Genomic DNA, 25,416 nt, shown 5'->3' with positions numbered 1-25,416 from the left:
CCTGTGGCCACTGCTGAGTTTTCCAAATTTGCTGGCATATTGAGTGCAGCATTTTCACAGCATCATCTTTCAGGATTTGGAATAGCTCAACTGGAATTCCATCACCTCCACTAGCTTTGTTTGTAGTGATGCTTCCTAAGGCCCACTTGACTTGACATTCCAGGATGTCTGGTTCTAGGTCAGTGATCACACCATCGTGATTATCGGGGTCGTGAAGATCTTTTTTGTATAGTTCTTCTGTGTATTCTTGCCACCTCTTCTTAATATCTTCTGCTTCTGTTAGGTCCATACCATTTCTGTCCTTTATCGAGCCCATCTTTGCATGAAATGTTCCCTTGGTATCTCTAATTTTTTTGAAGAGATCTCTAGTTTTTCCCATTCTGTTGTTTTCCTCTATTTATTTGCATTGATCACTGAGGAAGGCTTTCTTCTCTCTTCTTGCTATTCTTTGGAATTTTGCTTTCAGATGCTTATATCTTTCATTTTCTCCTTTGCTTTTTGCTCCTCTTCTTTTCACAGCTATTTGTAAGGCCTCCCCAGACAGCCATTTTGCTTTTTTGCATTTCTTTTCCATGGGGATGGTCTTGATCCCTGTCTCCTATACAATGTCCTGAACCTCATTCCATAGTTCATCAGGCACTCTATCTATCGGATCTAGGCCCTTAAGTCTATTTCTCACTTCCACTGTATAATCATAAGGGATTTGATTTAGGTCATACCTGAATGGTCTAGTGGTTTTCCCTACTTTCTTCAATTTAAGTCTGAATTTGGTAATAAAGAGTTCATGATCTGAGCCACAGTGAGCTCCTGGTATTGTTTTTGTTGACTGTATAGAGCTTCTCCATCTTTGGCTGCAAAGAATAGAATCAATCTGATTTCGGTGTTGACCATCTGGTGATGTCTATGTGTAGAGTCTTCTCTTTTGTTATTGGAAGAGGGTGTTTGCTATGACCAGTGCATTTTCTTGGAAAAACTCTATTAGTCTTTGCCCTGCTTCATTCTGTATTCCAAGGCCAAATTTGCCTGTTACTCCAGGTGTTTCTTGACTTTCCACTTTTGCATTCCAGTGCCCTATAATGAAAAGGACATCTTTTTTGAGTGTTAGTTGTTAGGGTCTATGTAATATCAGTTTGCTAGGGTTACCGAGCAAAATACCACAGACTGGGTGTTTTAGACAACTGAAATTTATTTTCTTACATCTCTGGAGGCTGGAAACCCAAGAACAAAGTGTCAGCAGAATTGGTTTCTGGTGAGATCTCTTTCTTTGGCTTACAGATCGTGTCTTCTTTGTCTTCAGTTTGTTTATCCTCTATGCATGTGTGTTGTCTGTGTCTTAATCTCTTCATCTTATAAGCGTGCCAGGCATATTGGGTTGTTTTTCACTGTTCAGTCGCTAAGTTGTGTCTGACTCCTTGCAACCCTGTGAACTGCCGCACTCCAGGCTCCTCTGTCCTTCACCATCTTCCGGAGTTTGCTTAAGCTCATGTCCATTGAGTCTGTGATGCCATCCAACCATCTCATCCTCCGTCGTCCCCTTCTCCTCCTGCCCTCTGTCTTTCCCAGCATCAGGGTCTTTTCCAGTGAGTCGGCTCTTCACATCAGGTGGGCAAAGTATTGGAGCTTCATCTTCAGCATCATCCTTGATGAATATTCAGGGTTGGTTACCTTTAGGATTGACTGGTGTGATCTCCTGGCTGTCTTTGGACTTTACCTTCACCACCAGACACATCCACAGCTGAGCATCATTTCCACATTGGCCCAGCTTTCTTTCTGGAGCTATTTCTCTGCTCTTCCCTGGTAGCAGGTTGGTACCAGGCCCAACCTGGTAGGTTGGACACCTACCAACCTGGGGGGCTCCATCTTCCGGTGTCATATCTCTTTTCCCTTTTCATTCTGTTATTGGGTTAGACCTACTCATAGAACCTCGTTTTACCTTATATACCTCTTCATAGGACCTACCTCGAAATATGGTCACATTCTAAGGTGTTGGGAGTTAGGAATTCAGCACATTAATTCTGGGGGGAAACAATCCAGCTCATAACAGAAGGAAGTATACTCCTGATTGGCCTCTTGGTCTCTCTTCTAAGGCAGCAGGAAGGAGGTAGGGACAATGACCCCTTGTTCTTCATTGGTTTTGTTCCTGCTAAGTTCCATTTTTTTGAATGTCTAGTTACTTTGAGAGTCTAATTACCACTGGCTTAAGTGCTTTAAATGACCAGGAGTGGCAGTTCTCAAAGGAAATCTGAGAAGCCAAAACTCTTTCTTTGCTTCTTTTTTACTGAGTAACATCTGCACTGATTGTGCAAGAGCCATGGTAGCTGAAGCCGTTGATACTTTAGTGTGGGTTAAGGCAGTAGCACCAAGCTGTACGGGTAGTCATTATAATTTCACCATTGTGCATCTGTATTGCAGGAAATAAAATACCAGTTTCACTTAAAAATACCCTTGATGAAGTAGGAAAAATTATTAGGTTGACTAAATTTCAACCTTTGAAATTTTAGTATCATCTTAGTATTTTATGTGACATAATGGGATGCGTGCATAAAGCATTTCTACTGCATATAAACATTCAGTGACTGTTTGGAAGAAAAGCACGTCTGTGATTGAATTGTGAGCCAAACTCGCCTCTGTTTTCATAAAACACCATTTTATCTTCAAAGGATAAGTGATAGGTGAACTATGCTTATTCAGACTCACGCAGCTGGCAGACATGTTCACAAAAATAAGTCAAGTGAGCCTGTCACTTAAAAGAAAAGCAACTGACAGGATTTGTTGCTCATAATAAAATTCAAAGCTTTCAAGTGAAAATTAGAATTTTGGAAAACTTGTATCCGTTACTGTGATCTCGATAGCTTACCAAGAGTTTATGATTTTTCTGGTGACGGGGTGTGTGTGTGTGTGTGTGTGTGTGTGTGTGTCTGTGTGCACTCAGTTGTGTCTGACTGTTTACAACCCCATAGACTGTAGCCCGCCATGCTCCTCTGTCCATGGGATTCTCCAGGAAGAATACTGGAGTGGGTTGCCATTTCCTACTCAAGGGGATCTTCCTGACCCAGGGATGTAACCCGAGTCTCATGTCTCATGCATTGGCAGGTGGGTTCTTTACCACTAATGCCACCTGAGAAGTCCAATGTATTCAATATCTGAATGCTAAATATAGTAAGCTTGGAAAATTCTCTACCAAAATATTCTTGATCAATGGTTGTTTTACCTTTCTAATTGCAAATAAGATTAGATAATCATGAACAAGCTGGAAAATTAAAAGAACTAATTTTTTTGAGAGCTTTGTTTCCATCTACTTAGAATTCATTGAAATTAGGAGAGATTAGAATCTGTCCTATTGAAATGCTCTTGGAAATCTTGCCATAAATGTCCCCTTCTCTTCATTCTGCCTCTGGTGTATCTTTTTCTAATATTTATAGAGCCTTTTTTTTTTCTCTTTTCTCCTTCATTTTTCCTTTCCTCCTCTTTTATTCATTTCCCCTCCTTTTGATTTGCCTTATTATACCTGGAAGTATTTCCTCACATGCTGCAGTTTTCAGTTTCTGCCGCATCCTCTAGGAGAGATGCGGAGTTGGTACGTATGAGGCGGGCATTGACAAAGTGTGGGTGCATCTTTGCCGTCTCAGCTCCAGGACTTAAACAGTCTTCCATTCAATATGCGAAACTCCACACTGGAATCGTTGCTTGACTTCTATTCTTAGATTTTAGAGGCTGTGAAGGAAGGTCAGGGGAGAGGATTGTAACTGAAAATGTATACCTTCTAGAAGTGGCTTCAGAATCAGTTCTACCATTATATCGTGTTCTTTATAAATTTCGTTCTCTTTTTTTCCTCTAGTCCACAAGTCACTCCCGAGTTGGCCTGAAAGCAAGCACCAAGCAAAAGGTATGTTTTGTCCTCTGCATTGTTCCTTTCAAAAAGATTATTTTGCTGAGCGCTTATATATATTTTTCCTGTAAAGAGTAACTTGATTTTGGAAGGCAGGGGTATACCCAGAAACAAAGTGTTTTTGATTTTCATTTACTTTGCCTCCATAATAGCAAAACTGAAAGTGGAGAGAGATCCTTGAAATGAAATGGCATGAGAGGTAATCTAGATACCCAGTGACAGAAGCTCAGAATTTTCCATGGCTCACAAACAATTCTGAAGCAATTCTGAAAGCAAGGTCAGAAGGTACACTCCCAGGTTCAGCTCTTATATTTTCTTAGCCCTTCACAGTGAAGGAATTTGTTCCTGTCTCCATCCATATTTTTACTAAACTTCGTTCTCTCAGCATGTGCTATGCAGAATGACCCTCGCCTCTGACCTGTGTTGAATTGGCTAAATCATGAGCTCAGAGTCAGAAAGAATTGGGTTCAGTTCCTCAGTCTGTCACTTTACTACTTATATGACCTTGGACATATTTGTGTGAAGACGATTGTATCTCTTAACATAGTATATTTTAACAATAAAATGAGATAATATATGTGAAAATACTGATAACCCAGTGCCTAGCACAAAGTAGGTTCACCATGATTTTTTAAATTATACAATATATCATTGATGTTTTCAATGTACAAAACAATGGAAAATTTGAAATTCCAAAATTTTAATCCTTGAATGCACACACATTGTGTTTAAATTATGCTCACTGCCAGTGACACACAGGCCAGTGATGTAATAGGTGTATTAGGATTTGGAGAAGTTTGTGCTAAAAAATTATTCTTCTAGTGTAGACATTTGCACTGTTTGGATAACCTGCCAAACCTCTCAGGATAACGGATATCTTAGCTCAGAGGACCTTTCTTGATGTCAGTTGTTAGAGGAAAGAAACACCTGAGAGGTGTTTAAGCATATTAAAAGAGGTGACTTCCAGGAAAGCACTAAGGCCAGTGCCTGAGCAGATTGTAGCTTTATTTAGTAGAGAAACATCATGTTGACTGGAAAGAAGATGGGCAGACCTGGGCTCTAACCCAGGTTCAACACTTTCCAGAAAGTGATAGCTGACCTCGATATGGCCAGTCCTGTGCTCCAGATAGGTATGAGCACTTTACAAGGACCAATTCGTTTAATACGCTAGGTGGGTGTTCTTGTGTCCCTCAGGGTTGGTCAGGAGAGTAAATCACACCAATAATTTGAACAGAGAGAATTTGATGTGAAGAACTGTTAATATGTTATAAAGTTGTCAACTAGGTAATGGAAAGAATGAAAAGAGAACTCTAAGGGCGTTGTCCCTCAACCTTTTTGACACTGGGGACTGGTTTCATGGAAGACAGTTTTTCTGTGGGTTGAGGTGAGGGGGATGGTTTCGGGATGATTTGAGGGCATTACATTCATTGTGTATGTTATGTACATATTATTATTACATTGTGATATATAAGGAAATAATTGTATAACTTGCCATAATGCACAATCAGTGGGAGCCCCGAGCTTGTTTTCCTGTGACTCGATGGTCCCATCTGGGGGTGATGGGAGATAGTGACACCCGAGGTGCTCAGATCCTTCGCATGTGCAGTTCACAGATTCTCATTGGCTCACACTCCAATGAGAATCTAATGCCATCACTGTTCAGGTGGAAATGTGAGTGATGGAGACCAGGTGTAAATACACATGAGCTTCACTCACTTGCCCGCTGCTCACCTCCTGCTCTGCAGCCTGGCTCCTAACAGACCACAGAGCAGTACCAGTCCCTGGTCCAGGACTTGGGGACCCCTGCTTTAAGGTATAGGAAGCAGCTACCACCCCCAGGGCTGAGGGAACAAAGGAGAGAGTGGGGATTACTAATACTTCTCACGTGCTTAGAGGAAGGTCCACACAGAGCTGAAATGCAGGCCTCTGAGGAGAGGGTGCTGGCAGCAGGCTCTGAGGCTGATTCTACAAGAACCCTACAAACGGGTTTCAGTGGTTCCGCAGTCAGGAGAAAAGGGTGAGTTCCTTCTTGCTCCTTCATCTCTGTAGCCTTCGCTAGCGCCCCCTACCGATGGAGCTAAAAAGAAACCAGCTGACTGAGCAGGGATGTGTTCTGCAGAGTCCCACCTTAACATCATAAACTGGTTACAGAAAGATGCATTTGGCCATGAGAGACTGGCACACTTACTAGCTCCGTTTTGTAGATGAGGAAACTGAGACAAGTGTGTTACGCTGTGTTTCCTCAGGGCTATAGTCTGAATGTCTGCCTCCTCCCTCCAAATTGAAATCCTAGCCTCCAAAGGGGATGTAATTAGGAGGTGGGGCCTTTGGGAGGTGCTCAAGTCCCTGAGGGCGGGGCTCTCATGAGTGGAATTAATGCTTTTTAAAAAGAGACCCTTCTACCATGTAAAGACACAGTGGGAAGTCTGCAGCCCTCACCTGAGCACACTGGTACCCTGATCTCGGGCTTCCAGCCTCCAGAACTGTGAGAAATAAACGTCTGCTATTTAGAAGCCACCCAGTCTATGACATTTTGTTATAGCAGCTTGAATGGACTAAGACACCCATCTAGGAATTTAAACCTAGACAGCCTGGCTGCAAAGTGCATGCTTTTTAACCTCTTGAATAAGTGAGTCAACGCTTATTCTAAACATGGGTCAAAACACTTCTCTAAAGCTTACTTTTAAAATCTGTAAAGTGAGGATGACAATTTCTAACATGTAAAGTTAAATAAACTTTGAAAATGATGTGCCTGTCCTATTACCTGGCACATGGTCGATTCCTAACAATACCAGCTCTTACTATGTGTAGTATTTTTCTTGCTTCGAGTCTAAAGGACTATTCATTTGACCTCAATGAATTTGTATGTAGTTTTGAAAGTATTGCCTTTGCCTTGGTTGATCCCATCTCAAATGGGTTGTTTATCTCTCTTGCTCAGCACAGTTGGGTGTTTACATTGGGAAGTGAGCACCAGAGAGAATTTAGTGCTGGAGCTTGATCAGTGGAGGCTTTATTGATGATGTCCTTAAAATCAGAGTTTATCAGGGGCTGCATCAGAGCACCGAGTTGGTCTTTCACTTTGAATTTTAAGTAATGGGGGAAATCACTGAATACATTCATTCATTCTTTAAAGCAACAATTATTTATTGGATGCTAAATTGCAGCAGATGCTGTGCTATGCATGGGTGCCGGGGACCAGCCCCGGCTGATCCAGGGTATTCGAAGCGGGGACGGCGTTGGCGACCTATTTATTTAAATATTTTATCAAAGATATAAAGAGTAATAGGATGAGGATAGCTCAGTAGGAAATTCAGTGGAGAAAAGAGGCTGAGTAGCTTGATTTACGCGGGAGACCAATAAAACTTCAAGACAAGAAGTTTGCACCACTTACATAGGCCGCAGGCATCCTTCCGTTCTCCCGAAGGAGAGGAGACACTGAGGCCTCCCCGGTTGGATCTTAGAAGCCCAGGCATAATTAGTAAGCATGGCGGGTTCCGCGCTCCAGATGGAGACTCAGAATTTGGGAGAGAGAGCGACATGGGGAGACCAAGTTTTGGTGAACAAGGCCCGCAGTTTATTTTCCAAAGTAGTTTTTATACCTTAAGTTGTGCATAGAGGATAATGGGGTAAGGGGTGGAGTCATGCAAGGACAACAGTTCCTGGTCCTAATCGAAGCCAGGCTTTCAAATTTATCATATGCAAAAGTTCAGGTGAATTACATCATCTTCTGGCCAGGAGGCCTGTTAACATTTTAAGAAACTTATCTTTCTCTAAAGGTGATTATTCCAAAGTCAGGCACCAGCCTCCAAAAAAGCATTGGACAAAGCTGCATTCCTATAGGGCAAAGGTGAGGTGGGCTCAATCAAGAAAAGAATTAACTCAAGGCTCCAAGGTTACAAACATTGAGCTACTACTTACATTTCTATATACCCATTATATCAATCAATACACTGCCAAGGACACAGTAGGTAAGGAGTATGGAGACTTAGCAGCAAACATTGGCCCAATAAGTGAAAAACCCTTCACCAATACAATTTCTAATCAATCTTTTAACTACTCAAAGGAATCTGTGTTTAGACAGTTTAGAACATCTCCTGCCTCTCACAGTTGGGAGGCTCTGAACAATCACATGTGGCCGGAAAAACCTATTCAGGCAGGCTAGAGGATTTCCAAAGGAGTTTGTAGGTTGAAACACTGTCACACCCAGGAATTATTAACTGGAGCTGTAAGCTAACTCTTTTTTCAGAGAGAGGTAGTGGGGGACAGCCCCCCATAAAGTCAGAGGTGTAGGTGAAAGCACAAAGCATAAAGTAGGCAGACTCTGGTTTTGGGGGTAGATGCTTGAGAATTTCCAGGGAGACTCCTGAGGCTTGATCCCGCCTTTGCGTATGCCGAGCCTCCTTCCTCATGACCTTTGCCACGGGCGGAGCTCGCTCCCCGCACATGGGGGTGTTAGAAACAGATGGATGGACCCTGATCTGAAGATTGTTTCTTCCAGTCCAGTGGGGGTTGTGGTGTAAAAACTCAACAGCTCATTTTCCCTCACTCCTCCAGGTGTGCATGTATGTACGTATGTTTTTTTTTAAAACATAGATTTAAAGCCATTGGGCTTCTCTGGTGCCCCAGATGGTAAAGAATCTGCCTGCAATGTGGGAGACCCAGGTTCAATCCCTGGGTTGGAAAGATCCCCTGGAGAAGGGAATGTCTACCCACTCCAGTATTCTTGCCTGGAGAATCCCATGGACAGAGGAGCCTGGCAGGCTTCAGTCCATAGGGTCAGACACGACTGAGTGACTAAGTACTTAATGCTGTCATGTGGGGAAAATCTCTATTGGACCTACTATGGAGTTAACCAGTATCTAAAGGAGATTGTATAGGGGTAGACGTGTGAGGGGAAAGCCTGTCCTGAAGGATGGGATCACTCATTAACCAGGGAAGAGGCAAGTCTCAGACTAGACTCAGGGAATGAGTGGGCAGGGCTGGGAGGCAGCAGCCCTGGGGAGCTCTGGGATTCCTGGTGGTGGATCACAAGATGTTATGTGCAGGGGGATGAGAGTTTATAGCTCTGACGTGCATACTGTGATACTCTAAGGGCCTCTAGAGTGTTCTATAGAGTGGAAAAGAGAGTCTGGGAGCAGCAGGGCCTTGTTGTGTTGTTGTTTAGTCACTCAGTCTTGTCTAACTCTTTGAGACCCCATGGACTATAGCACACGAGTCTCCTCTCTCCTTCACCATCTCCCGGGGCTTGCTCAAACTCATGTCTGTTGAGTCAGTGATACTATCCAACCATCTCATCCTCTGTCTTCTCCTTCTCCTCCTGCCTTCAATCTTGCCCAGCATCAGGGTTTTTTGCAATGAATCAGCTCTTCGAGTTAGGTGGCCAAAGTATTGGAGCTTCAGCTGCAACATCAATCCTTCCAGTGAATATTCAGGGTTGATTTCCTTTAGGATTGACTGGTTTGATCTGGCAACCCACTGCAGTATTCTTGCCTGGAGAACCCCATGGACAGTGTGAAAAGGCAGGGCTTTAGAGTCTTGGAAGTAGCCGACTGGTGGGATCAGGATCCTCTGCTGTACAAATCAGGCTGTTTTTATCCTTTATTTCCCCTCTATGTTTTCTTTTTGCTTCAAAGTGGCAACCCACTCCAGTGTTCTTGCCTGGAGAATCCCAGGGACGGGGGAGCCTGGTGGGCTGCCGTCTGTGGGGTCCCACAGAGTCGGACACGACTGAAGTGACTTAGCAGCAGCAGCAATATCTTAGGGATATCTTGGTATCCCTAAGAGAACTAAGGGCAGAGCTTTATCTGTGTTCTTTGGCCAGAACTTGAAGGGAAAGCTGGCCTTGGAGACTAGCATGGTAGTTTTGTCACTCAGGATGCTCACGAGAGAACCCCAAGATTGAAGCCTTGTATTTAAGGTCGTACTACGTCTTGTTGCTCTTTCTAGAAATTCTGGTGAGAACTAAGGAGGTTAGTTTATATTGAGATATATTTTGTAGGACATGGGAATATCCAAACCTCTTGTTGACCCCCTCAGCTCAAGGGAATTTATTTTAGAGGAAAATAAATATATAGAGGGAATAGCCAGGGAGATGAATATTCTGTCACCCCAATGTAGAACCTCAGTGAGCTATGCTGGAATAAATAGAAGACTCTTTTGTCTCCTTCCCACAAGACTTTCTGCTCCCCCAGTATATTTTCAAGATTATTAACAGTATTAATGGTAAAAATAAGATGTAATCAGTGTTCTGGTTGCCTTGCAAACATTCAGTGGTAGCACTGTTTTCCTTCGATTTTAATCAAAAAGAAAATTGAATTGCCAGAGCCTACTGTTAACAGTGTGTTTTAAATATTCTCAGTCTCCAGCCCAAACATTTCTATGACATTCGGTGATCTCGAGTTTACTATATCCTGGATTTTATCAAAGCCATCTTTTCAGATCTTAAAAATAAATTCACAGTAAGTTACATTTGAATTATATGGCTTAAAGTATAATCTCTCCTAAGGGTATTTGCATTTTAATAGATGACAGAGCTAATGAAATCGAGTCGAAGGGGTGGAATTTCTGGCATTAGCAAACAGGGAACAATTTTTAGTTGGTAGAAAGATCTTATCCTTGTTCCTAGAATTATATTGTTTACATATAAGATTGATTCAGAAGGAAACATTAACTGGTTAGATGACCTAGGTCACAGATGTTTATAGTTGGTAGGGAGTCAGTATTCCAGTTGGGAGCACAGAGGCCGGGTGGGGCTTGTCTGTTCAGCCCATGATTATCTCTTCCTTCCACATCATCCCCTACCAACTCCCTTCTTTTTAAAATTAATTAATTAGTTCATTTGGCTGCACCAGGTCTTAGCTGCAGCACTGTGGATCTTAGATCTTTAGTTCTGGCATGTAGAATCTAGTTCCCTGACCAGGGATTGAACCCAGGCACCCTGCTTTGGGAGCACAGACCATTAGGAGCACTTAGCCACTGGACAACCCAGGGAAGTCCTCAGCCTCCTTCTTAATGAGTGTAATTTCCCTCTTTTCCATAGAACCGTAAGCTTTCCTCCAAGCACAAACAGATTTTCTTAATATTTGTGCCTTTTTTCTCTATCCCCCTCTCTTTGGCACCAAATATCTGAGAGCTTCCTAAATGTTGATATGCATGTTGAAAAACACCCCAGGCCCTATTTATACCTGAGCAATCCATGGGGGCTTCCTTAATGACTCAGATGGTAAAGAATGTGCCTGCAATGCAAGAGACCTGGGTTTGATCCCTGGGTTGGGAAGATCTCCTGGAGACGGGAATGGCTACCCTCTCCAGTATTCTTGCCTGGAGAATTCCACGGACAGAGGAGCCTGGCGGGCTACAGTTCATGGGCTTGCAGAGAGTCGGACACGACTGAGCGACTTTCATATACACACATTGTGGATGTTCATTCTCTGGGTTTGGACAAATAACTGATACGTATGCACCATTGCAGTTTCACATAGAACAGTTTCACTGCCCCCAAAGCCCCCTCTGCTTTACCTGTTCATGTCTCCACCCCCAGCCTCTGGCAGCCACTGATGTTCTTCGACTCCATTGTTTTACCTTTTCCAGAATAAAATATAGTTGGAATAATAGAACCTTTCCACATTGGCTTATTTCACTTAGTAATTTAACATTCTTCTGTCTTTTCATGGTGTGATAGCTCATTTCCTTTTAGCACTGAACAATATTCCATTGTCTGAATGAACCGCAGTTTGTTTATCCATTCACCTACTGAATGGATAAAACTTGATTGCTTCCAAGTTTTGGCAATTGTGAATAAAGCTGCTATAAACATCCATGTGCTCATTTTTGGGTGGACAGAAGGTTTCATCTTTGGATAAATACCAAGGGGTACAATTGCCACATCAATTTTTCTTTATAATTTTCTTCTCACAAATGACTGTGAGCCTTTGCTCAATTGTCCTCCAGTGTCTGCTCCAGCTTGTGTATTTCCCCAGTCATGTTTCCTCTTCTTGGCTGGGGCTTTCCTGTACTGAGGCTCTGCCATCCCCAGGAATGAATGATCTGTGCCCCACTTGGAGAAATGTAAGGAAAGAGAGAAACCTTATGCAGCAATAGTACAGGGAAGTTTTTAGTTGTAGCAGTTAGATTTGGGCAAGTTAGGAAGAAGAGGCCATAAGCTGAGTTTATGGCACCCAAGAGTTAAATTCTGTCTGCCCATGCAATTCTTACTGGCGTCGGAAAGAGTCATTTAGGCCTTTTACATCGCTGTGAGCATCTGAACGCTGAATCTAGCTTAAGGGAAATTAAAAGCCACTGCTTTCTGCTAGTGACAATTCCCCTTGAAGGTCCTGACAGGAGATGGAAGGGAAATCAGGCTCCCTGAAGTGAAGTCCATATTATCCTGCATCCATGGTAAGTTTCTGTGGTCATGCGAGATGCCCGGTGGCTTTCTGAAAGACGCAGCCAGAATAGAGAATGACAAGACCAGCAAGATGAATTTAAAAGAGATGGAGGTCATCCCCACAGACTCAGAACAATAGAGATTTTAGGTGAGCCTACTATTTTTTTTCCCCCAGAAAAACAAACTACACCAAATTAGCATTTTTATATTTCAGTTGTTTAAAAATACTATTTTATTTTTCTGGAAAGAGGAAAGTTTTTGAGACAAATACTGTTCAAAGGACCAAAGGCTGTGTATCAGATGCACTGACATGAAGTTTTACAGTCATCTCATTTCTGAATTTTAGTCATAAAAGACACAGAAGGACACAGTGGGCATTTCAGCAATGTAGGTCAAATTCTGTTGCCATGCGCTCCAGGGGACTGGCTGTCCAATGCCTTTTCTCCTCTTGGACTTGTATTATATTGAATAGTATTTGGCAAATATGAGCTTTGGGCTGAGGCTTTGGGAAAATATCATGGGTTTTTAATGTGATGGTGTTTGTGAAGTGGGTGCTGGAGTCATTTCACTTTTCACTTAATCCTTTTCTTTCCCCTCCCCGTGGTGGAGAGTAGCCTGTCTTATCAAACCTGTGGTCCTTCGTGTCTCATGCCCCTACAGCCCAGGTCAAGGGTCCCCTTCAGTCTTCTCTTCTTTCCTCTAACTCTCCAGTGTCCTGAGACATTCCCGAGATAGAAGGAATGCTCAGACTTGCTTTGGTTACAGCCTAGCATCTCAAACTCAAAAGAGTCAGCTTCAAGGAGGGTGTAGGCCAGTGGTTTTAAGAATCCCTTTCATCAAAGAGCAAATGTATTCTTATAAATCCTGTGGGAGGTGAGGCCTGAGCAGGATTGCTCAAAGCCCATCAGCCGTATATTTCTGGAGCAAAGGAAAAATAATAATGCCTCTGAGCGTAGCTCTCCTTGTTAAATATTAAATATGGTCATGGCCCAACTCCTCCGTGTTTCTCTGAGTTCTGGTAGGTCTCTTCAAGCTGGTCCTCTAATGGGCTTTTCTGGCCTGTGAGATACACCCACTCTTTTGGAATGGCAGTCATTCTGCGAGGAGAACCAATGAACTTAAATCTAATAAGAGATAGAGTTCCATGGGTTGTACAAGAGGTCTTTGTGGGTTATCCATTTTATTTTTTATTTTTTTATTTTTTGGGTTATCCATTTTAAATGTAGCAGTGTGTATATGACCTTCCCAAAGACCCTAACTATCACTTCCCCCTGGCAACCATGAGTTCCTTTTCTAAGTCTGTGAGTCTCTTTCTGTTTTGTAAATAAGTTCATTTGTATCATTTCTTTTTAGATTCCATTTATGCCAGCCTGGATGGGAAGAGGGTTTTGGGGGAGAATGGATACATGTATATGTATGACTGAGTCCCTTCACTGTTCACGGGAAACTATCACAACATTGTTAATTGGCTATACCCCAATACAAAATGATTTTGGTATTACAAAAAATAAAAATTAAATGAAAAAAAGAGATAGAGACTAGGGGAGGTTTTTCTGGAACAGGACACGAAGGATCCGTAAAGCAATCTGAATGCAATGCAGTTGCTTCTTTTCACTGAAGGAAATATTAGCTCTGAAAAATTTGTGACACTTCAACTCAGAAAAGTTGGTTAAATACCCTTGTATCAGGTTGTTCTGAAGTCAAAACTTTGATTTCTGTGTCCACCACTTCCTCTCTAAGTGGCCTTTTCATTTAGCCCCACTGAAATGAAGAAGGTGTTTTAATTTGCATAAAATAAAATCTTCCATACTTCAGAAAAGCTCTAGATAGGATTTCAGAAGGAAAGAATGAAAATGTATCTTTTTTCTCCCTTTTCTTTTTTTTTTAATTGGAGTGTGGTTGATTGACAGTGTTGTATTAGTTTCAGGTATACAGCAAAGTGAATCAATTAACTTATATATTCATGTATATCCACTCTTCTTTAGATTCTTTTCCCATGTAGGCCATTACAGAGTATTGAGTAGAGTTTCCTGTGCTATATAGTAGGTCCTTATTAGTTCATTGGAGAAGGAAATGGCAACCCACTCCAGTGTTCTTGCCTGGAGAATCCCAGGGACGGGGGAGCCTGGTGGGCTGCTGTCTATGGGGTCGCACAGAGTCGGACACGACTGAAGCGACTTAGCAGCAGCAGCAGCAGCAGTGTGTATGTGTCACTCTCAGTCTTCCAATTTATCCCTCCCGGGTGACCATAAGTTTGTTTTCTAACTCTGTGGCTCTCCTTCTGTCTTCTAAATAAGTTATCTCCCTTTTCTTATAACCAAGATGATTCTCTGCAGAGATTGGGAACTCACAACTCAGTCATGTTTTGTTTTGCCCCTTTGAGTGATTTTTATCAAATTCTGTGCCAGTATTGTAACATGTGAGTATTTTCATATCAATATCTGGATTTGTGCTTGTCCTGAAAAATTGAAATATCTAGCACCTTAATGTCGATACCCAAATGACAATGATCTACCACAGCTTAGGGACTGCTGCCCGCTTCAAACAAGGCAAGGCATCTTCAGTTCAGCACGCGCCTCACCCCACCCCACCTCCGTCTTCCTAACACCCTCCAACTGACGCCTTTCACAGCTTTCCTGGCCTCGCGAGGCATTTGAGGTTTTGACCTCTGTTCTAGGAGATATTATGCTACTTCTTTCTTGAGGAGTTCTCAATCCTTCTATAGATATTTTAGCTGAGATCAATCCTGGACTGTCTTGCAAAGACATTCTGTTTAGCAGATTCATTATTAGGGTTCAAGTTTTCTTAGCAACATGTTAGGCTTCAGTGAAGAGTTACTTAAAACATTCTTTGGTTTAAACTTATTTTCTTCTAACTTATTAATGATATTTAAGACTTTTTTGGTTAAAGATAATTCTGTTTCATAACTCTTCCATTTCCTATCAGACACTTGATGTACAAAACAGCAGTTCTGCATTCTATTTAAGCTTAAAATAATTTCCCTTGAAAATGAAACTAAGGACAGGATTCTAAAACATGAATATGCTAGCTTCCTATGTAATGACATTACTCCAAGTCCAGACATTATTCCAGACACAAATTTGGCAAACAGAAATATTCTTAGACCTCGATAACTCGATCACAAAATAGCCAAGATGGGGATAAAACAATAAAGAGAAACAGGATGGTCCACAAAAGGAGAGAGTAGCAAGGAAAACCTGAACATTAAAATGCAGATGATGGGATTCTGGAAAGTTGCTGCCTGAACCAGTGGATCCAGAAACACAGCATCACTGTCATGATCTGGTCCAGATCCGGAATGAAGTGAGTGAGGCACAATATTTAGGAGGGTAAGAGAGAAACTTAGTAATTATAACAGGCACTAACATTTTTAAATGGTGATGCACTATTTTAGAAATCAAAATGAGTGCACAGAAAGCCATGGTGGATAAAATGGTCTTCTTGGCCAATAGGCTGACATTTGGCCAGCATGTGGGAGTTACTTACCCAATGCCAGGTATGGTACTAAGTACTCTTCATACTTTAAAAATAGTTAATACGTTAGGAGTTACTTACCCAATGCCAGGTATGGTGCTCATCACTTTCATGCTTTAAAAAAATTTTAATATACAGAACAGATTCATGAGATAAGTTCTCTTATTTCCTATCTTTCTCCACATTTTATAGCCAAGAAAACTGAGGCTTAAAGATATTGAACAACTTGCTTAGGTTAGAGCTAATAACTGACAGGGCCGGGATACAGGCTGCTTGAGTGTCTCAGCTGCTCGTGTTCGTGGTACTGTCCACCTCTTTGGAGATGGCTCGGCCCCGGGTCATCAAGTTCTGCGATGCTAATATGCTTCCACTATCCTGGTGTTCCTCCTGGGTCAAGGATAGGTTCATGACCTCAGAGCAGTCATGTGTATATATAGAGAGAGAATCTGGATACACACACACACACACAGAATCCGAAAGACCATGAGGACAAGACAATGAATAGATACCTGCTATTGGTAGAGGCAAGGACACAGAGGAAGAGGCAGCTTCTCCATAAAGTTCAAGCCCAGAATGGAGAGCAAGGGAACCCTGCAGCCAAAGGGAACCCACATAACTCACCCTAGCGCCATAGTGGAATGATGCTCTAATCTCTGGGAGTAGGTCTTAGTTCACTCAGACTGTTTTATGGCTTCTTTATTGTGTGTTCCTCCCCGTCCTTCTCTACACACCCTCACCTTAACAGACAGCTTGAAGAAGTCACTACAACCCAAAACAGCCCAGTGGGCCCTCATTCCCAATTTCGCAGTCTTCACCTCCAGTCTAAACTGTCTGGTCTGCCTATCCTTCCACATTGAAAAGGATGGAATGTTAACAACCTTTTACTCATTAGTAATTACTTATTGGGCTTCCCTGGTGGCTCAGCAGTAAAGAATCTGCTGGCCAAGCCAGAGACACGGGTTTGATCCCTGGGTCGGGAAGATCCCCTGAAGAAGGAAATGGAGAATACTGGAGTATTCTCCAGTATTCATGCTTGGGAAATCCCATGGACAGAGGAGCCTGATGGTCTCCAATCCACGGGGTCACAAAGAGTTGGACATGACTTAGTAACTAACCATCACCACCACCACCAACAACAATCATTTACTATGCTTTATGTACGTAGAGAAAATTTGCAACTATGCCTCAGATGCTTTAGGATGTCTGTTTTTAGAGTAGGTGAGTGGTTTACTTTACACATTTGCATCATTTGAACTTTTTGCAGTGGTCAATCAGTGAAGTCAAATTTATTTGACTTTCATGTATAAATTCTAAATAAAAAATCTTTAAAAAAGTTTCCTTTATGGTAGTTTAAACCTTCTCTAGGCCAGCTACTTGTTTTTCTATATAATTTTTCATGTGTTTTCATGTGTTTCATGAATTTTTAATTCATTCACGTATTGATTTATTCCATACGTGCTTGTTGGGTCTTACTCTGAACCAGGTCTTTTCTAGGCACTGAGATAGGCAGTGAACAAGGAAGACCATGGAGCCCACATTCTAGTGGGGAATAGCGTCAGTAATACATCAAGTACCATATACTAAGAAGAGAAAGAAAGCAGGATACAGAGATGGAAAGTGTTAGGAAGTTCTGATTTTATAGTCAAAGAGGGACTCTTTGAAGGGCTGTTGTGTGAGCATCTGCCTGAACGAAATAAGGGAGAGGACCTTGTAAATATCTGGTGAAATGCATTCCAGAATGTAATTCATAATGTTTATGCAGTAGTTTGGGTTTTAGTTTAAAATCAGGGTCAATCATATCAGCAGTACTTATTGAGCATGTACTAGCTGCTTGGTGAGTGAGGTGGGCTATTGGATAACAGGGAAATATGAGATCTCACCTTGGTCACCTCGTTTACCACTTCCATAGGAGTTGAGCAGAGCACACATAAAAATATCAAGTGGTAAAACAGTACAGTGATTTGATGCTAAACTGTGCGGTGACACAGAGTCTAGGTTTTGGGAGTCTCTTTTGGGTCTTACATATTCAGAAGTGAAAGTCTAATTCTGCTAGATTCAAACATTTTTGAGGACAAGGAAGTAGACTGAAACCAGAGGGAGGAAACAGTTCTCTGTGGGACCTTCGTTCTCACTCCTGTGGGGATTTCCTTCTCTTGGAGGTTATTTATATATTTAGACAAGTGAAAGTGTTAGTCGCTCAGTCGTGTCTGACTCTTTGTGACCCATGGACTGTAGCCACCAGTCTCCTCTGTCCACAGGATTTCCCAGGCAAGAATACTGGAGTGGGTTGCCATTCCCTTCTCCAGGGGATCTTCCTGACCCAGAGATCAAACCTGGGTCTCTTGCATTGTAGGAAGATTCTTTGCCATCTGAGCCACCAGGGAAAAGGCAATATATTTAGAAACACAGTTCTAATTGGGGATAGCAAACTGTTGAGAATCCAGACAATGGATTTACTTTCTATGGGATGCCAAGCAGTTAGCATCCTTTGAACTGTGTTGCTATAGGATGGTGGCAACTGTAGCAAACGCATTCTTTTCCTGCTTCTCCTTCCCATCGCTCCCCTGTGCTATGAAGTGGGAGTTGCCATTGTGGTTTAGACTTGTAATCAAATTGAGACTCTCCATTTCCTAGCACAGAACTCTCAATAATGGTTACTATTTTGGTCTTTCAGTAAATGGTTTGTGACTGAAATACCAACATGCTAACAGTATTTGGGCTAGTGGAATTATGACATTTTGGGTATTTTCTGTTTTCCACAAACCCTAATTGCTCATAACACAGTTTCTGATTGTTCTTTAGTTTTGGATTCTATTACCATTGAAATTTTTAAAAAGGAAAAATTACTGTAATGATTCAAACATATCATTGGATTCATTACATTAATGAGTGCTTGTTCAGCTTGCACAATAGACTTTTCTCTGCTAAATTTAAATTTTTTGCTTCAAAGACTCATGCTTCAACAAACTTTTTCTTTTATTTTGATCATGATTATCCTTGCAAGCATTAATTATAATACCTAGTGTTCACACTATGATTTTCACCCAAAGTGATAGAAACACATTTTTAAATTCAGTAACCCCTTATTACAGCTCAAGCCTAGACAGTAGATACTTACATTTTATAGAAAAGCCTGGAGATCAGGTGATGATAACAGCAACAAACCAGATACATTTTTCTTTGATCTGATTGGAAATAAGCTTTTTTTTTTTTTTTCCTGCAAAGCTGCCTAGTCCCTTCCCAAAGCTGTTTCTAAGGATGCTAGTGAGAAGCTTTTCTGAAATAACATTTAAGTGCTGCTACAAACCTGAGTTGGAAGGCTCTCCCTGTGGTTTTGATTTGTAATTTCATTAGCTGCACAATCAAAGACTAGATTCCCCCTCGTTTTGTTCTCCGGTGTTAGAATTCCAGGCAGCGATCTCGACGTGCGGCTTCTCACGTGGAGAGCCTTTGATCGTTTCGGATCTTTGTTGCGGTGTTTAGTATGCCGTGTGCTCTGTCCCTTTGCCTGCCTGTGCCTTCCTTGCCCTTCCTCTCTCTGCTCCTGGTGACGGGGATGAACCTGGGGGACTAGATTGATTCCCCGGCTCCTTCTTGTCATTTGGTCTCTAGTGGCTCAGATGGTAAGAATCTGCCTGCAATGCAGGAGACCTGGGTTCCATCCCTGGGTCAGGAAGATCCCCTGGAGAAGGGAATGGCAACCCACTCCAGTACTCTTGCCTGGACAATCCCATGGACAGAGGAGCCTGGTGGGCTACAGTCCATGGGGTCTCAAAGAGTCAAACACGACTGAGTGATTAACACTCTCACTTTCACACAGGGCTCTGCCAATGGATGTAACTGGAGGTTGGAAGAGGGCAGGGCACCAGCTCCTCCAGGTCACCCCAGCTGCAGCCTCCTTCCTTGGCCCCTCTTGTCTTGGGCTGGTCCTGGTTTTCTGCTTCTGTCCATCTCTGGGCTGCCTCACTTTCCTCTTTGGTTTCTCAACAGCTCTTCTGTCGCCTGTGCCACCTCTTCTCTGTTACTGAAGTCCCTGTTCCGGGTTTGTAAAGTGGTTTCTGATTTTCTAGTTTAACCTGGATTGATACGGATAACAGTTCTCAGGGATGATTGCCAACAGAATGAACTGTTATTGTCTTTGTGACAATTCTCAGAAAATAAAAGTTTATAAAATATACTTCACTTTGGACCTCCAAGAGCAAGATAAGAGGGGAAAACTGAGAAAATAGCTTTATCAGTTTTGTAGGCACGTACTTCTGAGCTGACGAATTATTGTACATACTGCTATCAAATGAGACAAGTTGATTACATCGACCTGTGAGTTTCTTTGTTGTCCCCCTGTATTTGTAACACTTTGTAGTTATTGAAGAGTATACAGTATTCTGGGGTTTCCCAGGTGGCTCAGTGGTAAAGAACCTGCCTGCTAAAGCAGGAGATGCAGGAAACGTGGGTTCAATCCCTGGGTCAGGAAGATCCCCCCCTGGAGAAAAGAAATGGTAACCCACTCCAGTATTCTTTCCTGGAAAATCCCGTGGACAGAGGAGCCTGGCAGGCTATAGTCCAGGAGGTCACAAAGAGTCGGACACAACTGAATGACTAAGCATGAATGCACACATGCATAACGTATGCTGCTAAAATATGTTAATTGAAATATTTTAAAGTTTGTACCTATTGTACAACATGGGGAATATAGTCAGTATTTTGTAGTAACTGTAAATGGAAAGTAATCTTTAAAACTGTATAGAAATTTGAAAAATTTAGAAGAAGTTTATAAAAGCCCAGTATCTTTGTCCTTATTTGAGGCAGACACACTTCTTAGCAGTATTACTTTAAGAAACTCTGAGAAATAAGTTTCTGTGATTTTTCTGAGACAGGAAAATTGTTCATCTGGATGAGTGACCAGTGTTAATGTTAATAGGTAAGGGGCTAGTATGTAGTGTCTTCTAGATCTCTTTAACCACATGATCTTCATCAGTGGGGAAACCACCAGCCTGGGAATCATAAAACATAGATCTTATCTTAGGTTGGGTTCCTGAGAGACGGGTGTGCAAATAATTTACTGAGTGGAGTATAAGTAGGAGGTGAGAAGACAGAACAGCGCAGGGAAGAAGATAAGCAAAGAGGTGTTTGGGCTGAAATCTAATCTGATCACATGGGGAAGTTGGGAGCATGAATGGCACCAAAGATAAGTCCCACCTCTTTTAAAAAGTTTGTGTTTTATATTGGAGTAGAGCCGATTAACAATGTTGTAAGAGTCTCAGGTGCACACCAGAGCTACTTAGCTATACATATACATGTATCCATTCTCCCCCAATCTCCCCTCCCATCCAGGCAGCCACGTGACGTTGGTCATAGTTCCCTGTGCTATACAGTCGGTCCTTGTTGGTTATCCATTTAAAATACAGGGGTGTGTACATGTCCATCTCAAACTCCTGAGAAGTCCCGTCTTGACACAGGAAAGCTGGGCTCCAGTCACCCTTCATCAGTCAGTTATTCACTGCAGGAGCCCGAGAGTGGGGTAGAGGTACATACCCTCCCAGGCATTTATGTGGGAGGAGGGCAATCTCTGGACAAAGGTGTAGCTATGAGCTCTTAGCAGCAACACCTACAGCAGCTAAGAGATGGAGAGGCTGACCCGATAAAGGAGGTGTCTGTGTGTGAGGAGGCGCCCACAGCATCTGCCATCAATACCAGTATACAGAGTACCCTCTCCCCCTCCTTGTACAAGCCCTTTAGACACTGGACAAGACACATAACCTCTCCAAGCTGCAGCCTCCTTGCCCGTCTAAAATGAAAAAGACCTGGAATTGGTAATAACAACCACCCTGTCGCTTTCCTTATTACTCATACGTGTGCTCTTTCTTTATTTGACAGAAATCAAGTGCTGTAGAAGGGTGTTATTTCCCCAGGTAGCTGGTCTGTAAAGGGAGGGGGCAGTGCAAGGTTTGAAAAGTTAACTTGAAAACTTCAGCTTAAACATGATCATGGTCTTCCCTTCGACTCCTGAAAACATAGTCTGAAACAGGGAGGTTCTTTATTTTGGAGGTGACCCTAGCAGTCAGGACTGGAGGAGTGGAGGGTGAGACAGGGACGAAGGAACAGCCAGTAGACAGCTTTGCTGCTGGGGTCCCTGCAAGGCCTCGAGATGGGCTCAGTTCCACGCTGGAGCAAGCTGCCATCCGCAGGAAGCCAGTCAAGCCCTTCGTGTCACTGCTCACACCCAGTGCCAGAAGTGTCCTGTCTGATGTGCAGGCTCTTGGCACTACTCAGACCCACTGATGCTCCTCATCAATTCCATTGTCACTGTTCTTCAAAGTCTAGGCTGACCCCTGCCTCGAAGAAAAGATTTCACAGTGTAACGAGCACAGTCCTCCTTACTGCGGTGGGTTCTGCACTCACAGTTGCTACCCTTCCTCTCTCTTCTCTGCTATGCCCTGCAGGCTTTCCTCACCCTCAGCCAGGAGGTTGTTGAATCAGGTGACCCAGCCTCTCGGGGTCTGAGACTGGGTGGGTTGACTTCCTGCCTGTTCCCTGTGATCAGTGGGTACCAAACACCAAGAGACACCTCAGAGGATCGCCCAAGATCCAGACTTTTTCCTCGTTTGCTTTTCCACTGTGTAGCAGTTACCCTGTCTCCTCAGATTATCAGTAGTTTCTCTGCCAGTACATTGAGAGATGTTCCATCCTTTGACCGCAGTCTGTGGCATGAAGAGCCTGAGTGGTTAAGTCGAGCTGCAGCTTCAGCCTAAGTGTCCTATGAGAAATGCCCTCTAAGAACCGTCACCTCTATTCTAGCAAAGCTTAAAGTTGTGGAAACAAGCAATCTGAGACAAGCAATAGTGATGATGAGAGGAGCCAACCAATGCATGCACCCCTTGTGCCCAGACTTTGGTTTTCTGGCTTTGGGGGTTCCAGCGCCATGTAATGGTTATTGCTTCAATGCACACAATGCATCTTAGAGGACGGCCTCCTGACTCTGTAGGTTGTAGGCATGAGTGGTGCCACGTGCTGTGCTGTGCTCAGTCCCTCAGCCAGGTCCGACTCTTTGCCACCCATTGGACTGTAGCCTACCAGGCTCGTCTCTGCCCATGAGATTTTTCAGGCAAGAATGCTACAGTGGTTACCATTTCCTCCTCCAGGGGATCTTCCCGACTCAGAGAACAAACCCATGTCTCCTGTGTCTCCTGCACTGCAGGCAGATTTTTTATCTGCTGAGCCACTGCAGACGCCCGCAGCTGAGCCGGTGTGGTGGTGTTGTTTAGCCGCTAAGCAACATCCAACTCTTTGTGATCCCATGGACTGCACGCCAAGCTCCTATGTCCTGGAGTTTGCTGAAACTCATTCCATTGAGTCAGTGATGCCATCCAGCCATCTCATCTGCTGTCGTCCCCTTTTCCTGCCTTTAATCTTTTCCAGCATTAGGATCTTTTCCAATGAGTCAGCTCTTTGCATCAGAGGGCCAAAGTATTAAAGCTTCAGCTTCAGCATCCTTCCATTGAATATTCAGGGTTTATTTCCTTTGGGATTGACTGGTTTGATCTTCTTGCAGTCCAAGGGACTCTCAAAAGTCTTCTCCAACACCACAGTTCAAAACTTTCAGTTCTTTGATGCTCAGCCTTCTTTATGGTCCAACTCTCACATCCATACATGACTACTGGGAAAACCATAACTTTGACTATATGGACCTTTGTCTGCAAAGTGATGTCTCTGCTTTTTAACACGCTGTCTAGGTTTGTTGTAGCTTTCTTTCTAAGGAGCATGAGTCTTTTAATTTCATGGCTGCAGCTGATATGAGGCCATTCGAATACCCTATTAGGCCAGGTCCTTCTGAGTGATGTGATATATGATAGGAGCAGTGGATCCTGGGGTTGTTCATCTACTATTGCATCTTCTCTGGAAGAGGTGGTTACTATAAGGTATGTTTAACTCACATGAATGTCCATGTCACCCATGGCTGAAATCATAGGCGAGCCCCGAAGAATGTCATTCGGGCCCCTTGTGTGTCTACTGAAGTTGCTCTCGCAGATCTTTGGTGAGATTCCTTGTTGTGTGTGGTGCTGGTCTAGGGACTTGTACCCAGGAAATGCTTAGACACTGGTTCTGCCTTCTTTGATCTTCTATTGCATTTACATATCAAGAAAATAGCAGATAACTCTCATGTGCCAACATGTAACTTTCAAATATGAAAAACAGCAGGTAACTCTCTATGTTAGAGAGGCAAATATGAGTCAAGTTTCTATTCTTTGAGAGCTTACCACCTGGCACAAGGAATATGTATATAAAGAGTGAACTATATTTTGTGATAGATGTTTTAAATATAGGGAGCACCTAAAAGAGAGTAATTAATCCTTTCTGGTGGAGAAGGCAATGGCACCCCACTCCACTACTCTTGCCTGGAAAATCCCATGGATGGAGTAGCCTGGTAGGCTGCAGTCCATGGGGTCGCTAAGAGTTGGGCATGACTGAGCGACTTCACTTTCACTTTTCACATTCATGCGTTGGAGAAGGAAATGGCAACCCACTCCAGTGTTCTTGCCTGGAGAATCCCAGGAACAGAGGAGCCTAGTGGGCTGCCGTCTATGGGGTCGCACAGAGTCGGACACGACTGAAGTGACTTAGCAGCAGCAGCAGCAGCAATCCTTTCTGGAAAGGCTTCATTGAGGAGATGATATTTGCGTGAACCATTAAATGGCAATATAAGTTTTAAAAATAGAACTTGGGGGACTTCCCTTGTGGTCCAGTGGTAAAGAATCCACCTTGCAATGCAGGGGACCGTGGGTTCAATCCCTGGTCAGGGAACTAAGATCCCACATGCCGGGGAGCAACTCAGCCCGCACACCACAACTAGAGAACGTGTGTGCCACAATGACAGATCTCACGTGTCGCGTAATTATCCCATGTGCCACAACTAAGACATGATGCGAGCAAATAAATAAATATTTAAAAAAAACAGCAAAAAATAGCCCTGATAGAGAGAGGGCAGGCATCAGCAGAGGCACTGAGATGTGAAGGAACATGACGAGTCTAGGGATGGTGGGAGGTTTAGGGTCCAAGCAAAGTGTGTGTGTTGCTGGGTAGGGTGGAGAATGAGAAAGGATAGAATTTGAGGAGGAAGAGAAGGCTGAAGCAGGTCACATTGAAAGGCCCTTTATGGTATTTAAGGAATCTGGACAGGATAGGTGTCTCCAATATAGACATGTGTATAGACTATTTTGTCAGCATAGTGGAAATGGTACATGCGTGCGTGCTAAGTCGCTTCAGTCCTGTCCGACCTTTGATTCTCAAACTAGTTATCTCTGTTGGGTGAGAGGAGCAGAGTCGGGAGGGAAAGAGAGAGGAGGGAACACGCCTGTGAGTGGAGGTGGGGTGGAGCAGGACATAGGGGCCTGGAAGAATTACCTAGGGATTTCCTCACACCACCCACGGCTCTCATGCCCGGAGCAGAAATGCTAATGACGCCCCCTAGTGGAAGAGGTTAGCTGATGCGCGAACCTAAGTCACGAGACTGTCGCGTCTTCTGGAGGTGGTGTAGAGAAACGAGCTTCAGAATCCCTGATTCAACCTTTGCTTTTGCCTTATCTTTCTGATAAATTCTAGAATTCTTTTCAATTTCATTTTCTTCGTGATATCAGAAAATTGCTAATTC

At 43.1% G+C, this 25,416-nt stretch overlaps 1 protein-coding gene across 1 annotated transcript in view; it reads left to right on the top strand.

Annotated features, from left to right (window-relative positions):
* RASGEF1B (RasGEF domain family member 1B) overlaps window positions 1–25,416 on the top strand; it is a 652,436-nt gene that overhangs the window by 138,589 nt on the left and 488,431 nt on the right. The window contains exon 2 of the mRNA XM_070791655.1: window positions 3,839–3,886. Coding sequence (XP_070647756.1) covers window positions 3,839–3,886 — 48 coding nt within the window. The remainder of the gene's footprint in view (window positions 1–3,838; window positions 3,887–25,416) is intronic.

The sequence above is a fragment of the Bos indicus genome, chromosome 6 (assembly GCF_029378745.1).
Source record: "Bos indicus isolate NIAB-ARS_2022 breed Sahiwal x Tharparkar chromosome 6, NIAB-ARS_B.indTharparkar_mat_pri_1.0, whole genome shotgun sequence".
Classification (NCBI taxonomy): domain Eukaryota; kingdom Metazoa; phylum Chordata; class Mammalia; order Artiodactyla; family Bovidae; genus Bos; species Bos indicus.
This window is presented reverse-complemented; position numbering and strand designations above follow the sequence as displayed.